Source organism: Epinephelus moara, chromosome 19 (genome assembly GCF_006386435.1).
Source record: "Epinephelus moara isolate mb chromosome 19, YSFRI_EMoa_1.0, whole genome shotgun sequence".
Taxonomy (NCBI): domain Eukaryota; kingdom Metazoa; phylum Chordata; class Actinopteri; order Perciformes; family Serranidae; genus Epinephelus; species Epinephelus moara.
Window position 1 is genome coordinate 39,087,610 of NC_065524.1, and position 17,626 is coordinate 39,105,235.

Genomic DNA, 17,626 nt, shown 5'->3' on the forward strand with positions numbered 1-17,626 from the left:
CAGTGGCTGCAGCTGACAGGGACAGCTAACACTAGCAGCAAAGCTAACATCAGGACGTCATCTGTTAAAAGCCTCCCGTTGTTGGATACGACATGAAACTACTCCAGTTAGCTCAATCATGTTGTAACTAAGACATCCGCTGGAAAAAATATTTTCTTCACGGATGAGCACACGTTTGATAAAACGGAGTTAAATCTCTCAGCATCCATTTTCAAGCTCTCTGTGTTTGTTTCCTTGCGGATGAGAAAAGGGGGAGTGCACATTTCCGAGAAGGCGTGTCCTTTTCAAAAATGCAAGAGGCGTTGCTTTGTTGCCGGCCGTTTTCGCCGGTGTGTTAAACACACTTTAGAAAGGAGTGTCCCCAGACTATCAGAAGGCGGAGATCTCTGATTGTCTGGTGGCGAGACTATCATTTGTGCTACTTAAGTTACATAATTCAAAAATGCCAACAAAAGACTGAAAAAGAAAAAGAACAACAGTCTTTTAATTTACAGCTTTACACTGTGTGTGTGTTGTGTGATGTATTCAGTCACTGATTGGTTCCTTCCAGGTGATGGATTTCGAAGGTCTGGTGAGTTCCCTGAACGAACAGGGTTTCCTGCTGAAGAAAGGAGCCAAGCTGTACCAGCTGCAAACTGTCTGATCACTGACAGCCGCAACAAACCTGCTCCTTCCTGCAGACCTCACCACAAGGTCAGTGTTCAGGATAACTGCACAGGGTCTCTTTTTAGAGAGGAGGGAAAAAACTCAGCGGGGAACCGCTTATCAAGACCACTTTCACCAAACCACCGACCAGCAGACAACTGTGTAACCGTTTGAAGAGACTGTAATGACCACAACAACTGACAGAGACAGCATCCCTCCGCAGGATCGTACAGCCGCCACAGTTTCCTGCATGAACACACACTTACTGCTGAAAAGAGGAACTGACTCTGCATTTATATACACACAAAGCTTCAAACTAAACATGGTGTTCTTTATCCTGACTGTAATTTGGCTGTGCTTTCACCAGCTAACTGGGACTTCAGTCGTTACTCAAGACTACTGGAAATGTTATTTAGTGCCCCGTCTCTTCAACGATGTGATGTGATGTGTCACAGATATGGTTAAGAGACTTTTCACATATTTAAAACCCTAAAATGGCAAGGTAAGGATTGTCCAATTGTGCAGTTTGCTGCAAGTTTGAGAGCAAGGCCAATAAAAAGGGATTCTTTTTTCAAAGGCACATCAAGTTTCCGAAAAAACACTGCTGGTGTGCAACAACAAGAGCCAACAGTATCTCACTTGCACGGCAGCTAAGAGGGCCTCTGACAAATCAAACGATATGTATAGAGCAGCGGTAGGCAACCTGCAACCAGTGCCTCTCTGTGGCTATTGACAAAAAAGAATCGCATGAAAATGAATAACAACTATTTTTTTTATTTATTTATGTTTTTCACGTTTTCATTTATCACTGTTGTAGGCCTGAAGAAATTCTTACATTCTCCAATTGTAAAAATGTGTAGCTTATGCACTGTATTTCAAAAGACAAAACAAAAAAAAAGGTTAAACATTTCATCAACTAAAATGTGCATCATACGTTTACGGCCTGGTGCCTTTCCCTCTACCTTTTGCCAACCTCAGTAGCAGTGGCTCGTCTTTAGTCCCCCTAGCTTGGCTAGCTATGGTTGCAAATCCATAAAACTCTCAGAGGAATATACAGAATTTAAAAGTGCGTAGACAGATTATTTTGCTTTCACTGCCAATGCTGCAAAAGTAAGGTACCAAATAATCATAAATATCCCACTGCAGAGGAGCCATCCTGTGGTGAAACATATGTTTGAATGCTCATTTAAACCTATTCTAATATTGACAGGCTAATTTAGACTTAATATGCAGTGTTACCATAAGGCTCAAATATGTTTTGCAGCTCCAGGCAGATTTTTTTTAAATTACTTTTGGTCAAAAACGGCTCTGTTGATGGTTAAGGTGTCTGACCACTGATATAGGCAAAAAGCAAAGCAAAAACTGACTTCAGGCAAGTAGAGTTTCTGACCCACTTCCAAACCAGCAGGTGAAGAAAGGCATTAACGGTGAACCCTGCAGGTACACTTTGCTTTTAATGTACATGTATTTTTTACAGAGCATGGTGACTTTCAAATAGCAGCTGTATCTAAATTTTGTTTCTGTTATATTTTAAAGGACGGTCGGTCTTTGGCAGTGCGCTGAACTTCAGAGAGAAGTGCTGATAGATTATATAAATTCTACGTATGTGGTTTCACTGTCTCACTGTTGAGTTGATTTATACTTTTTGTTCTTTACACAGGTGACTTTGTTCCATAGAGACTTTTTTTGAATACAGTTAAAATGTACTATATTTTATGTTCTTTTTATGTAAATAAATGACATGTATATTTATATATATATTTCTGTTATCATTCGAACAGTTGCTTCCTCTTGCTGCCATTTTATTGTTAACATAATTTTCAATTTTCTAACATACTGACTTTGGGATTGACATCAAGGGTCTCGTGTGTCGGTCTGTAATATGTTGATCCAAAAAGTTCTCATTTTGTCTCAAACGTTCTGGACTGTCGACTGTTTCTGGGTTCTTTTTGTATGATGTGCTCTTTATTATTAAACATTCACTTTATACATTATTTTATTTCCCTTTAAATCTCAGCATTTTGTTTTTTACATTAATAAGAATGGGTTTGCACATGGATAAAACATGCTTTAACTTCAAATTAAAACAGTACAATACATTTATATTTAGTGTTTTATTTACAGCAAACTAAACTGATGATGCTGTCGTTTTTACAGACTTTACTCTGATAATAATAATAATAATAATATTAAACTTTATTTATATTGCGTTTTTCAAAACCTAATTTACAAAGTACTTTCCAGACATGAAAACAAAATATAAAGTGCAATTATAAGACTGGAGTAAGTTCAATTTAGCTAAAAACGGAAATGAAATAAAAAATAATGTAAAAATAATAAAGATTTGATTAAAAAAAAATACAAATTTGAGGATAAGCAAATTAATTACAGCATAAAACAAACAAAGACACAAAAGATGTCTTCTTGCTGATATAAAATATATGACTCGTCTCAATCACAATTTCTTTTCAAAATAAAAGCTGTTACCGGAAGTGTCATCCTCTGTTTTACGACATCGAGTGCGGTGTCAGTTTACGGCAACATGGCAGCGTGCTGGCAGGAGCAGAAACTCCGTCGGCTCTGACCGTCAGAGTCTAAACCTTCACCATGACCACGGGGACGGACCGCACGAGGCCAGCCGGTCGGTAACGGGAGGGCTCGTGAAGATGATGACGATGTGTTTTCGGAGGATTTCCGCGCCGCTGTGCCGCAACGCAGCGACCGCCCGCTACCTGCTGTCAGCGCGGTGCGCGGGTGTGTGTCGGCTCGAGCCTGCGTCATGGCGGCACTCACCTGTCACCCAGTGCGCGAGGGTGAGACCGTCCCCGGTTAACGGCGCGTGGCTCCTCACTGTCAGGAGGACGGACAGCCGCGTGGCGTGCTGGAGTGGCATCCTCCAGCAGGTAAAGGCGACGCCCTGGCACGCGCAAGGAGCCGTGGTTTTACACCAGGGAGGTCACGAGAGGTCGACGGCCAGTTTCCGGTCTCTGCTGTCACCCACAGCTCGGGGACTGTGCAGCGGGAAGACCGAGGAGACACCTGGTGCCCCCCCGGGGACGGACCGGGAGGAAGCCAGCTCGGTACCGGGACACGGACTCTTCAAGTTCAAGGAGCTGGTGAGTGACTGACTGTAGGAGTGTGACGTCACAGCAGGTGGTGGGAAAGCATCACTGTATGACGTGTGAACACATGAAAACAAACTGACAGTGATAGAAGTCTTCTTAACAGTGTTAAACTACTAATAATGTTACAGGAACAGGCTTTGTAAATAAAATTATATATTCTCTGCACGATGCATCCAATGTCCTGACAGACACATTAATGTCTTACAGCATGTCACAGGATTGTTAATACTGATGCATAAAGTATAATTAGCTTGTCGTACAGCTGGAAAGATTTATCTGTATTAGTGCATTTATAGGTCAAATCTGAAGTGTTACAGGCCCTGAAAAACAAAGACAAAAATGTCTATATAGATTTTGCCCAGCCTAATCCTCTCCTGTTTGGAGTTTCTTCAGCGTTCTTCATTCAGGAGCTTTTTACCAGCAGCTGAATCGTCAGCACAGGTCTCTTCCTCTCCAAAATAAACTCACCTGGTGAATTAAACCGGTAAAAACGGTGAAGGAAGAAATTTCATGTTACAAATCAGTGTTTCTCCAACACTGTTTGGCATGTCGGAGACAGCTGCTGCACCTTTTCTCTCTGATAACTTCAGATCTACTTTCAGGAGGTTTTTACAGGGAGCCCAGTTCTCCACAGAGGTCTCTTCCTCTCTGCAACCAACGGACTACGGGTCTCATTTATAAACATTGTGTACGCACTAAACAAGGACTGAAAGAGGCGAACACCACTTCCCACGCAAAAGTTATGATCTATAAAAATAGACTTGATGGGAGAAACTTTGACCCGTGCTTACGTACTGTTTTATAAATGAGACCCCAGATGTTCAGGAGGGTTTTACTGGGAGCCAAGTTATCCACAGAGGTCTCTTCCTCTCTGCAACAAACAGACCAGCTGATTTAAATCAGTAAAAACATTGAATAAAGCAGTCTCGCATTAAAAAATCTGTTAGTCCGACTTCCTCGTTACGGTGTGGCTGCTAACTACAGTGGCTGAAGTGCAAACACGAAAATGTGAATAGTCTACCTGCTGCCTGTGTAGATATAAACGGCTCTTGCCGAGGTTACAGAAACACAACAGTTGTTGTTTCCAGATGATTGTACACTAAAGAAAACATTTCTGCCAGTGTATCCCTCTAAATCCTACACACTGGACCTTTAAAGGAATATTTCACACAAATTAAGCATCTGTTAATCAAGTAGTCTGTGTTACCTTGAGTTTGTGAAGACAACTTTGTTTTGTTTTCTCCACAGAAAACAGCGAACATTGATTAATTGGGGACCATTTCTAACAGCAGCAAAACTATTTCATACCATCCGTTCACAAACAATTTATCCAGGCGTATGTTCAGTACTTTACAAACACATACATTTTCACTATGACCTCACTGTTTAAATTAGAAATGAACCACTCTCTTGAAAGTTACGTTGATGTATCTGACTGAGATTTATTACAGTTTTAGAAATGTTGCTGAAGTAACTTTAGCCTGATCTACCTGTTGCACGCCTCTGACTTGTTAACCCTCTGTTGATCTTTGGAGTAACGTGTATCTGATTTGTTTTCCTGCAGTATGAGAACCCGTGGACCATCCCCAACTTCTTGTGTGTGTGTCGCATTTTGCTGGCTCCGTTCCTCGGTTATCTGATCATCCAGCAGCACTTTCACCTCAGCCTCGCTCTGTTCACTCTGGCTGGAGCCACTGACCTGGTAATATAGATACAGACACTTTGACTAAAACACAGACACACACACACTGTAGCTCAGTCTATTTTAGATTATTATCAGCATGAGCTTCAGTGCAGTCGCTGATATTAAAACTTGCAGGTTGCTGCATTTGCTTCTTTAGCTTTTATAAAGCATCTGTTACAATATTGTCTCTCTCTCTCTCACTCAGTTGGACGGTTACATCGCCAGGACGTGGCCCACTCAAAAGTCAGCGTTGGGAAGCGCTCTCGACCCATTGGCTGATAAGATTCTCATCAGTATTTTATATGTCAGTCTGACCTACGCTGAACTCATACCAGGTATTAATTTCACTGTGTAAGACAATAGTCAGTGACAGTTGAGGATCTGTTAAAGAGCTGCGTTTATTTGTTGTTTTCCCATTTTATTATATTTCATGTGACAGCTCTCTTTACAGTGAGCACACAGAGTATTACAGCATGATGTATTTTGTTTTTCTGTTTCAGCTCTACTGACAGGTCTGGTGATTTCCAGAGACATTGGTTTGATAGCTGCTGTCTTCTGGGTCAGATACAAGACTGTACCTCCACCGGTGAGACACGTTACACTTCACTCTAAACACACACACTGACAGAGATTTTTATTTCATAGAATTTAAACACTGAGACTGTAAAGAACAGCATCTGTCAGAAGGCAAAGGAAAAGGTTCTCACTGGTTAGTAAACTCTGATTATACTGAACATCTTACAAGACAAGATATTAGTCAGTGACGCTCAGTGTCTGCAGAGCGCTGTACTAAGTTACTGCTAGTTCTACCTGAGCACTGCTGTTCAGCATAGATGTGTCTACAAAAAAGGAAGATGGTAATTTTTGGCATTTGTTGACAGCAGATCAGTTTGAAATATTGCAGTGAGCAATAAAACATTGAGAAGCAGCCACAGTGAAAGTTTAGATTAATTGTGAAATGTAAGGACAGAGTTGTCCCGCCTTTAAACTGCCACTGAAGGTAGTAACAGCGCCGGTATGGTGTCTGTATAAACAGGACAACTGACAGGACAGGACCACGAGCAGGATGGACGTGAGGTTTTGACGACGTGCTATGCGTGAGACCCACTGCGGAAGATTTAGAAAGTAGCTGTCACAGTTAGCGGCTAACTCATAGAAGAGGAACAGCACTGACAATGTCCGCATATCGGGAAAACAATAAAGCCTGGGAGCTCCTTACCTCTGAACAGGGGTTGAAACCAGCTGCCATATAACACAGACAGTAAATGATTGTTATTGTTTATAAAATGCTGCCAGCGCATATGTTTTATGTTACAGTGGATGCCGACGCTGTTGTGTTATGTGTCACGTCACTTTTGATTCTGTGATGCCAGCATGCTGTCTGTAATCACACACTGGAGCAGAATTATGTTGCTGCTGTTCCTGTGTGAAGTCTCTGGGGCTGCTGTGAAACTGCGCCTGCTTGGGGCAACAAAAAGTTTGTCTTGCACTGAAATGTTTGCTGCACTTTGAGCACTTTATTTGTGCACAGATGTCTTAAATAAACAGACTCTTTTTGCAGCCTGTGGAGCTTTTAGTGGCTCTCTATCCCAGTTACATTGGTGTGCAGGTGTCTCTTCTGCCGTTCTTTCTTGATTCTGTGTAAAAAATCCGAGGCAGCATAAAGACGGGACTTTGTAGCGGCTCTATTGAGCCATCTCTGTGTAAAAAACAGCCAAAGAGCCGCAGGTGACAGGCTGCACACCTCCACGTTAGCCATGTAATCAACTCCTCTTCCCTCATTAACAATAGCTGTGTCTCAGTTCAGGGGCTGCAGCCTTCGAAGGCTGCATTTGTGACTGCTTGCGTCACATCGGTGCGACCAAGGCTTCTTAAAATGCGGTTGAGAAATGCAGCCTTCTCTCCCAGAATATGCAGGATGCAACGGATGGATCCTTCATGGCACAGCCTATCCACAGATGCATGTGCACCGGTGACGATTATATATGAAGTTAAATTAACTCACTAGCTAACGGTTAACTGTTGTTATTGCTATTACGTAGCTAAAAGCACGCTGCTTAAAAGATCCTAATTTAATAAGTTTACCCAAAAACGGTCCATCGGCCTGAAATATATCAAACGGCAGAGTCAATCAATCAATCAATTCAATTTTATTTATAAAGCCCAATATCACAAATCACAATTTGTGATATTGGGCTTTACAGCATACGACATCCCTCTGTCCTTTGGACCCTCACAGCGGATAAACAAAAACTCCCCCAAAAAAAACCCTTTAACGGGGAAAAAACGGTAGAAACAGAGTATCACATCCTCAAGTATTACATTTAAAAATATATATATTTTTAGGGCTAACTAGCTTACTTCTTCTTTCCTCAAGCGCAGCCGGTTGCTAAGTAACAGGAATGCCAGTAGATGGGGGCGAGAACAATTGGTGATGCAACCAGGAAGTCCTCCACAGACCAGACCGTCCGTTGGTCTGGCTGATGTGGTCTTCAAAGGAGGTGGCTGATGTAGACCATGATGGCCACGTCCTTCAAAAGCTGCAGCCACCAAATTGAGACACAGCGATTATCAGGTTCCCTGTTAGCATCAGGTTAAATTCACACTGTTGCAAGATGGGTGCGTTTGCTTTGTGCTTTGACACCAAATCCACCGCCATCATCTTGGTGGTCATCTCTCCTTAAAGAGACACCAGACTCAGCTGCACAGAGCAGACCAGCTCAGGTTGTAATTGTAGCGTCTGTCGTCAGACTCAGCAGCCTATTGATTGAAAAAAAAAGCAACACACTGTCGTAGTGTGGGCGGCAGGCAAGTAATGTAATCGGTATATGCTCCACCACCGTGTAGCACCGACTGCTGTGGCAGGCCTAATGTACTCTGGATCATAATGGCCTCTGTAGTAGAGGAAATTAATGTACTTAAAAATCTCTTCCTCTTTTTCCTCCAGGTAACCCTCAGCAAGTTTTTTAACCCCTGCTACACCACAGCACAGCTCAAGCCCACACTCTTCAGCAAGGTGACACACACACACACACACACACACACACACACACACACACAACCACAACCACAACCACAACCACCCACTCTCACTGTGCTCTGGACTTTGAACATTTTGTTCATCTCTGTACTGAAGTGGAGATTTAGTAACAATGGAGCCTTAAAGAACACGTGTGATTGTTTTACTATAATTTCTGGCAAAACCTGAACCCTGGCGCAGTGTTTGACAGAATCTGGCCCAAACTCTACTGTGATTTTCAAGAAGAAAGGATGTTTATGAAGGTGGAAGATTTTCTTTGTAAATCAAAAGTTAAAACCAAATCACATTTACAGTTTGATCACTCCCAATTATCTGATTCAGTCACGAGAGAAACCAAACTAACACATTTTAAACTGTACTGGTAAAAAAAAATAATCATCCTGTTGATGGAGAGTCTTCCCATTCATCCATCATTTTGGATTCAAGTCCATGGTTAGATGCTAAGCTCTGTCACACAGATGCAAAAATGTGTTGTGCAAAAACTAACACATTAAAATTCACTGTCAAAATGTTCCTTTATGGCGCCGCCACAAATTCTGCATCATTTATTTTGATACCTTGAAGAAGTGGTGGCTGGCAGGAGAAGTTGTTTTTTTTTTTAAGCTGCCAAAAAGTGTTGTTTTGTTCTTGGAACCAGCCACAACTCTTGTCACAAGCGCAACAGGTTCTCACAAAAATAATGAGCCAGACTTCATTTGTCGGAGAAGCAGGTAGTGTGTGAATGTGGAAGGTTTTTGCGCCTCTTTAATGTCGGTGTTCTGACTCTGTGTGTGTGTCTCTTTGTTAGGTGAACACAGCCATCCAGCTCCTCCTGGTTGCATCCTCTCTGGCTGCTCCAGTCTTCCAGTACACAGACAGCGTCCTGCTGCAGTGCTTATGGTAAACCACATACACTGTTTTACATATGCATACGCACACACAGCTCTCACCCACTTGACTTCAACATCCATGACGTTCTGTACTTTTCAGTGTAGTGGTTACAACAAAAAACAGTTTATTGTGTGAAGGGTTTTTGAATGCAAATGGTTTCATCTCTGTCAAGCACATAAATACGGTTTGTTCCAGCAGAGTGTTTGGGTTAAGTGCGCTGACTCATTTCAATCTACAACTAGGAGGGATTTGGAGTAGAGATCCAACTCGGGACAAACAGTTTATTGTGTCACAGTAACCTACATTTTTATACGAATGCAGCAGACTGTTGAACTAATACAACAACAGTTTTATTTTTGCTTTGTTGTTGTACATTTATGTTCACAGCACTGCAAAGACAATTTTAAGCCTACGCATACACCGTTGTGAGCATTTAGGCCCCACTCACACAGAAGGCATTTTGCGGGTTTCAAAATGCAAGACACACTCTGCCTTTTCTATTTTTATTGAATGCCATTAGTAAAAAAAAAAAAAAAAAAAAAAAAAGGCTTGCTGAGCCTTTTTATTGTTGACAGGCAACAAGAACCCCATCACCTCCTCACCCTAACCTTCCTATTTAATCAATCTGCTGTTTGTTTATTTATTTAATTTCACAGAAATCAGTGTGTAGCTGCTGCCATGTTGAGGCAGAGGGTACTGTCTGTAGCTGTGGTTGAGGGTGACAGGCTGTCAGCAGATAAACAGAGATCTGTGTGGGTACATGAGACCCTAAAAAAGAGGCTGGATCATGGGGAGTACCACCAGTTGGTCCAGGAGCTTCTCCTCCATCATGGACGTTTACAGATGTATTTAGAATGACTCAGGGGCTTGAACTCATGGCGCAAAAACGCCAGACGCCTAGACGCCTAGAGCGCAGAAATGTGGTGCATATAGCAATGCAAAAAAAAAAAGCTTCATTCTCATTAAACACTGTTAGAAAAAGCCGCCTCCAGCTGCTAAAACGCTCTCTGTGTGATCGGGGACTTATACTAGTGCAGTGGTGTGTCTGTGTCGCTTTGCAGTTACACCTCCAAAACACTAGTTGGCAGTGGGGTTTCTGTGAAGTGCTCTAAGGTTTAGTTGATACAAAACACACATTAAACACACATTAAACACACATTAAACATGGCTTAATAGAGACAGTTTCAAACACAAATCAGCTTCACTATAACTCGCAGCATTCACAGACAAACACTTGTCTTTATCTGGACACATTTTCCCCATATACATACATACACATATGAAGCGAGGCACAACGGCAACACTTAACAAAGGTAACGTTACAAAATTCAGCTCCATTACAGCTCACAAGGTTCACTGACAAAACAACTGTCTGATACTAAACACGATTTCTAAACAAATATAATATGGTAACGTTATTAGCGCCAGCCTATGGCATTTTACATTGTATAAATTAGTCTTGCAGCTAGCAGAGTTTTTCTTTACTGATACGAAGCAACAACAGCAACAAAAAAACAAACAAATAAAACCCCACAAAACTTAATTGCATGGTTTTAATTAAAGTTTCATAATTTAATACATTGTTTTTAAATGTATCAGTAATTTAATCAACTAAGACTAGCCACTGGATGATGATTACAAATTCCTAATTTAACACATTAAAACATTCCACAGTGGGAACATGATACTGTCAGTATTGAAATAAACTAAATCAGTCCATCAGCTTGAATTAAAGTATTGTATGACTTGTTATATTGCAGGTATGTTACGGCGGTGACTACAGCAGCGTCAGGCTATAGCTACTGGCACTACGGCCGCAAGACTGTCCAGGTGCTAAACACCAGATCACCATGACGACCCCAACAGGAAACACCCAGAAAGCAGAGCTAAAAGCAGAGACACTGATCAGTTGTGGTTAAAGTCATACAGACAGATGGACGATCGCCAGGAGCTCTGAAACCAAGTAACTGTGACAGCCATTTATGAGTCGCCATGGCAATGACACATGGAAACCAACTGGGGCCGCAGATGGTTAACTGCAACACTACAGAAACGCCTAACAGCAGCTCTGCTACTGGGCCGGCTGCTGAGTGGAGACCAGTGCACACAGATAGAAACAGCAAACTCAAATATAGATCATCCTCGGACACGCACTCATGTACACTCTAACATACGTGTCAAGTATATGTTCAGTGATCCGGCAAGAGCTTCTATTTTTTCTTAGTTTTTCAATCAAGAGGTTGCGACGTCAACATGATTGTCAGTTTTGTAAACCAATGATTTATGATTAAAAAAGAAAATCTGCTTTTGTTCATCTTCGTGTGTGTGTGTGTGTGTGTGTGTGTGTGTGTGCGACTGCAGGGCTCGTTTTTCTCAGGGAAAAAAAGATGTTTAATCTCATGAGACACAAATCTGAGTTTATCCATTTTAAAAGCAGCAATCAGAGGTTTAAAAAAATAGGTACAAAACAGCAATGACGTGCTGCCAGTGTTTCACAGGACCAGTCTTCCCTCCAAAATAAAATCTGAACGCTAGGGCTTTAAATTATCATCATTCAGTTGAGTGGAAACAATTATCTTTAATTCATTCATCAATTAATAGGAAATTTACCAGAGTGTAATTTTGAGAATTGTTTACAAGCAAAAATGCCTAAAATTCTCTTGTTCCAGCTCCTTCAGCGTGAACATGTGCTGCTTCTCTCGGTCTCATAAAACTGTAAATATCAAAGATCTTTGGACCGTTTGTGAGACGTTTAAAAACCTCATTATTTTTGACACTTTAGAGATTAAACAAGATAAATCAATTGTAAAAAATGTTACTTGCAGCCATGTTATTGATCAGTCTGGGTTTTCTTTTTTTTCTTTTTTCATTGTCAGAAAGCTGTGACCAGTGCCCATCAGAAGTTTCCCAGTTAAATCATCCTGACAGCGTATGACAAGGCTTCGGGCCAAATCTGACACATTTGCATCAAAGTGATAACATTTGCTGCTTCTGATAAATAAAGTCAAAAGTCAGAGGGGACATCCTAAAATTTCTTATTTTGTTGCACAGCAGTCAAACTTCTAAAGATACTCAGTTTGAAATAATATAAAATAGACAGTCAATTTGAGCTAGCTGGCAAGCTACAACCAGGGACTGTTATATCTCAGGACCTATCAGTTATTAGTCTGATGTTAATAAGCCTCTGGGATAGCCGTTATTTTTGAGACATGTTTAGCTGCAGATACATTCTGTTTGTTGCGTACACAGCACACCTCTACAAACTGTATACTGCTAGTACAATCCCATACTTTTTACTTTTAGCAGGTAAAAAGTATGTACTGTTTGCATGCAGTCCCAGGTAGCCAAAATGACCTGGCCCAGCATCGGCCTAAACCCGACATGCCAGATAAAATTAGCTGGACCATGTCAAGTTGCCTGACTCGGAATGAATGACGAATCAGAAATATCAGAAACATCAAAAATAAACTGGCCCGGCTTCGGCCCAAACTCAGCACGCCAGAAGAAATAAGTTGGGCTACATGCCTGACTCGGCCAAGACTGACTGAATGACGCCCCTGAATTGCGCCAAATAAGCTGACCCCCGATTCTGGCTGATGACACTACTATCACTCAGCCGTTATCAAAAATGACCCGGTCCAGCATCAGCCCAAATTCAGCACACGGGAAGAAATAAGTTGGGCCACATCCAGATGCCCAACTGGCATGAGACTACTGAATTACCCCCCAGGATTGGGCCAAATAAGCGGCCCGATTGCGGCTGATGACACTGCCATCACTGGGCCGTTAGCAAAAATAACCTGACCCAGCATCGGGCCAAACGCGGCACATCAGAAGAAATAAGTCAGGCCGCATCCAGATGCCCAACTGGCATCAGATTTACTGAATTACACCTCAGGTTTGGGCCAAATAAGCGGCCAGATTGCGGCTGCCAACGCTGCCATCACTGGGCCGTTATCAAAATAACCTGACCCAGCATTGGCCCAAACTCGGCACGCCGGAAGAAATAAGTCAGGCCGCATCTGGTTCCCCGACTCAGCTGAGACTACGCATGAATGACGCCCCAGATCAGGCTTGATTCTGGCTGCCGTCACTGCTATCACTGGGGTATGCACATGATCGGGACACACTACTTTCCCATAACATTACATCCTGAACTTTGACCCTCTTGCTTTTATACCTGTTTCATTGGAGATAAAAACAAATGCCACTTACCGAGTTCGCCAGAGACGGAGCTCAATTCAAAGAGACCTGCTGTTGTTACCTTACAATTTGTGTGGTTTTAGTTTGAAGTTATAACTGCATAGATTCAAACATATATTTGTGACAGTGAAATAACATCTGTAGTTCTCTGTCGTTGATTATAGTTATGTCCTTTTGTTGTTAGTAATATTTATGATTATTTTTTTGACTTTAACATTCAATATTCTTATTATTACTGTTCGACTGGTCATCAGTTACTTGAATATACTTTCATCCATCAGTGCAACTTCTGACAGCTGTCAATCAGTTGTCAAGCTGTCATTTATTTGTGGCTCAGTTGATGTGACGTATCGTCTGCTGGGCATGCCGGTTTGCAGACTGCAAAATCGGACCGGATGTAGTAGAACATCCTGGTATTTTTGGCATACTGCTTTTGACATACAAAATCTTTTCTGGCATATAATATAGCATGGTAGTATAGGTATTGGAACATATAGAAGATAAACCCACCAACACAGTTATTTGAAACCTGCTACAAGATGACATCGTAGTGAGCAAATAGGTTAAATGTTGCAGTAATCCACTTCAGAACTCATTTTAAAAAAATTTTTATGAAGACATGATTCACAGGAGATATAACCCTAACCCTCTTTTAAGATAATACTTCATAGCTAGCTAAATGCTAAGTTAGCACTTTCTCCAGAGCTTCTGCTTCTGGGTCAAGGAATGAAGGGGGCTGATCGTTGACTGATGTGTAGGTATTGTGTGCGAGTCATGTAGCTCCTGGGTGGGTCGTGTTGCTGCTCCAGCCGCAGCTGTACCTGTCCGAATATTTCTGGAGATCCAGTGTAGCCAGCTGGTATCTGGGCCAAGACTTCCTCTTCCGTGCGCAGGTCATTTTGGTTGATCTCTATAAACTAGACATCTGCAAACAAAAGCAGAAGACGATGTTTACATTAAGTGTTTCTGCAATCCACCAATATGTTATATATGCCCATTTCATACGAATCATATCAAGGTTTCCAAAGTAACGTAGTGCATGACCTGACTTCATGATGTGGAGGGGATGGTAGATGGTGTGTCATCTAGGCAAGACACCTGCTGAAGTGCAGACTAACAAACAACAAAACAGGTTGTGTGTCGCTGTTTTTCCTTGCAGCTTTTTAGCCACCAGTGTGACTGGGTTCTTTAGCAACGTGTCGCTGTTTCTCAGCCGTATAGTCCTAAGAAAAGCAGTTGTTTTCATTGTTGCATTTCCAGATGGGATTGTGTCCCAAAACTGGCTTTTTTTTTTCCTTCTTCTGTTTTTTTAAATATTATTTTTGTGGGCTTTTTTGCTTTTAATGACAGGACAGAGAGTGAAACGCTAGGTGCACAACCTAACGCATTAATGGATTGATGCTGACCGGAAGTCATTCATTCCAATGGAGGTGAAAATGACGGGTAGTAACGGACTAGCGTGCAGCACGGCAGCGGTTCCGTTGACCGTCGGACCGTGGAGGCGTTGGATTTTTCCTACTCAGGCGTTGACAAGATGGGAGAAACGGAGCGCAATGGTGCCGGAAGTAGGAAATAAATTGCAATTGCAGTTGTAAACAAACAATATCTCATTTATTTATGCAAAAGAAAAATAGCATTTTTTCCACTATTAAAAGTGATTGTTGACCATAGGTTAATTTCTATGCGGTTGATAATTACTCTATATTTTCTAATTTCACGTTCGTTTCTATATCAGCTCTTTCAATAGTACACTACTCAACTCGTCTCAGTTCAGTTGGTACAGTGACAGTCAACATGAGAGATCTTCGCAGGAAGATATTGCAGCCACCTGCATCTGGCCAGGTCCGTCAACGACGGAACCTCGCGGCGTTGTTCTGGGGGTGGGGAATGCATTGAGGAAACGCTCTGTTAAAACAGGAAAAATAGGTTGTGCACCTGGCGAAATGGGGAGACAGAGAGAAAGTGGGGACTGACATGCAGCAAAGGGCCGCGAGCCGGATTCAAACCTACGGCCGCTGCAGCAAGGCAATGCCTCTGTACATGGGGCGCTGGCACTATCCACTATGCTACCGACGCCCCAAAACTGGCTATTTTAAGCCAAAAGATGATTTTTGTGTGATTAATTTTTCAATATGCTGATATATAGAAACTCATTTGACTGATAACCAATGACGACATCAATATATCCACTTTTTCCCAACCTAAATTTAGTGATCATCATCAAGTCTCCTCTGTAGTGGAATTAACATCTTAACGGTCTTATTAACATATTATACATACTCTCATCATGACGGCCCACCAGCAGATGGAGACATGAAATACAACACTTTTGAGTGTATGTAATATTTATTCATTGTGCAAAATAAGAAAAAGCATGTTGGCCAATTCCGAGAGTTCATTTTAAAGCCAATACCGGTGACGTGCTGATATTATCGTGCATTCTTAATATTTTCTGAACCATTACCAAGTAGTATTTGGGCCTAAACTAACCACACGTTAAACACAAAGATGTTGAAATGCATCTGCTTCAAAGTATCTGCTACATCGTAACGTGCAAATGTATCTGTGGTTCACAGAAATGCACAATGCCAACATTTTTGCTGCCGATTGGGTCGACAAAAAGCTAATATAAAGCTTAATTGTTGTTAGACGATGGCTGATGGTTGCAGGATTGCTTTACGTCCAATGTGTTCTGCCTCTCCACACAAACTGCTTACCTGCACTAAAATAGGATTGGTCAGTAAGACTCATACAACAAACAGAAACTAAAACACTTCTGATACCAAAATGTTGTCCCGTTGCAAACAGATCCTGCATACATACACAAAAATCTGTTTTCTGGGATTAGTGTTTGACGTTAGTGTTTGATAAATGACTTTAAACAAGTCATTTCTGCCAGTTTTCTCTTCCTGTTACAGCACTGCCTCTCTTCCACAGGTGCAGCACACAAATCTGAATCCTCTGCTTATTTCTCTGCTCACTGTTGTGATTATTAAAAGAACCACAAACGCCGCAGCGCTCCTTTCAAGCTCCTCCAGTCTGGAGATCAATAAGCCCAATAAGCCAGAGGTTATTTGGAGACAGCAGCCACTACTGGAGCTTTTTGGCTGAACTCCTCCGGCGGTTCTATCTGACGCTGCTGCTTTTTCTCCCCCTCAAGAAAACTAGTGCAATGACGGAAAACGTGGCTGCGTAACCTTTTCAACTCCCCCACTTATTTACCGGCAATTTTCTGCACCGCTTGGGTAATGCTGTTTCATTACTGACCGTGTGCCGATGACTGCCAGGCTTGTGCGAGTTGTTTTTGTGGCCTTGTGTGGGATGTCAGCTCATTATCTCCTCACTGAATAATTTAAAGAGTCTCATTCTAAAATGAGATATCCATCACTGGGAACAAATTGATACCTACGCTTATTAAACCAGTGCTTAAAGAACTTGTGGTGCTTTTTTTATTAGATTTTATTAGATAGTTACTTAAGTCCATATTTGAAAACACAGATTGGGAGTGTGTAATTTGGAGGAACTGGATGATGCCCCACAGGCTTCTCATGTAGTGTTTGGGAAAAGCTCTTTAATTAGTATTGCCTCGGAGATGAAAGCTTAAAATAAATCAAACCACTCTTTTCTTTTCAAGCTCTCAGTGTGAACTCACCGGGCTGCGTTTGATTGTGATTGACAGATATTAACAGCTTTTATTTGTACAGTTTTTGTTCAGTGTCTGTAAAGTGATTTATATGAACAGTCGTCATCAATATTAAAGGAATTTAGGACTTTTTTAATCAGAACAGTATGGAAATCTTTTGAGCAGCCACCAGATTAAATGTACGCAGAGTTGACCTTTGACTTGATGGTTTTTCGGCTCTTTTGGTCGCTTTGAAAAGTCATCAGTCATTCTTAAATAGGGCTGCCACTAATGATTATTTTCATTGTTGATTGATCAGTTAGTTGTTTGGTCTTTAATTTGTCACAAAATGGTGAAAAATGTCAGTGTTACCAAAATCCCAAGATCACTAGGGGTGGGAATCGCCAGAGGACCCACGATACGATATTATCCCGATG

At 41.7% G+C, this 17,626-nt stretch overlaps 2 protein-coding genes across 2 annotated transcripts in view; both read left to right on the forward strand.

Annotated features, from left to right (window-relative positions):
• The window catches only part of mcm8 (minichromosome maintenance 8 homologous recombination repair factor), a 17,951-nt gene extending 15,311 nt beyond the window's left edge, over nt 1–2,640 (forward strand). Inside the window, exon 21 of the mRNA XM_050071289.1 lies at nt 551–2,640. Within this exon, the coding sequence (XP_049927246.1) occupies nt 551–643 (93 nt within the window). The 3' untranslated portion in view covers nt 644–2,640. The remainder of the gene's footprint in view (nt 1–550) is intronic.
• Nucleotides 2,641–3,150: 510 nt separating this feature from the next.
• On the forward strand, nt 3,151–11,668 carry crls1 (cardiolipin synthase 1). Its single transcript, XM_050071306.1, has 7 exons — nt 3,151–3,761; nt 5,335–5,472; nt 5,660–5,789; nt 5,955–6,040; nt 8,402–8,470; nt 9,282–9,373; nt 11,125–11,668. Exons 1-7 carry the CDS (start codon nt 3,312–3,314, stop codon nt 11,216–11,218), a joined length of 1,059 nt encoding a protein of 352 aa, XP_049927263.1. The 5' UTR covers nt 3,151–3,311; the 3' UTR covers nt 11,219–11,668.
• Nucleotides 11,669–17,626: the final 5,958 nt, after the last annotated feature.

What these genes read in the sequence shown, in the direction of transcription:
- crls1 (XM_050071306.1), top strand. Translation starts at nt 3,312, where the DNA reads ATGATGACGATGTGTTTTCGGAGGATTTCCGCGCCGCTGTGCCGCAAC. An exon ending in TGGCTGGAGCCACTGACCTG is followed by an intron (nt 5,473 to 5,659) that starts GTAATATAGATA and finishes TCTCTCACTCAG; the next exon opens with TTGGACGGTTACATCGCCAG. An exon ending in ACAAGACTGTACCTCCACCG is followed by an intron (nt 6,041 to 8,401) that starts GTGAGACACGTT and finishes TTTTTCCTCCAG; the next exon opens with GTAACCCTCAGCAAGTTTTT.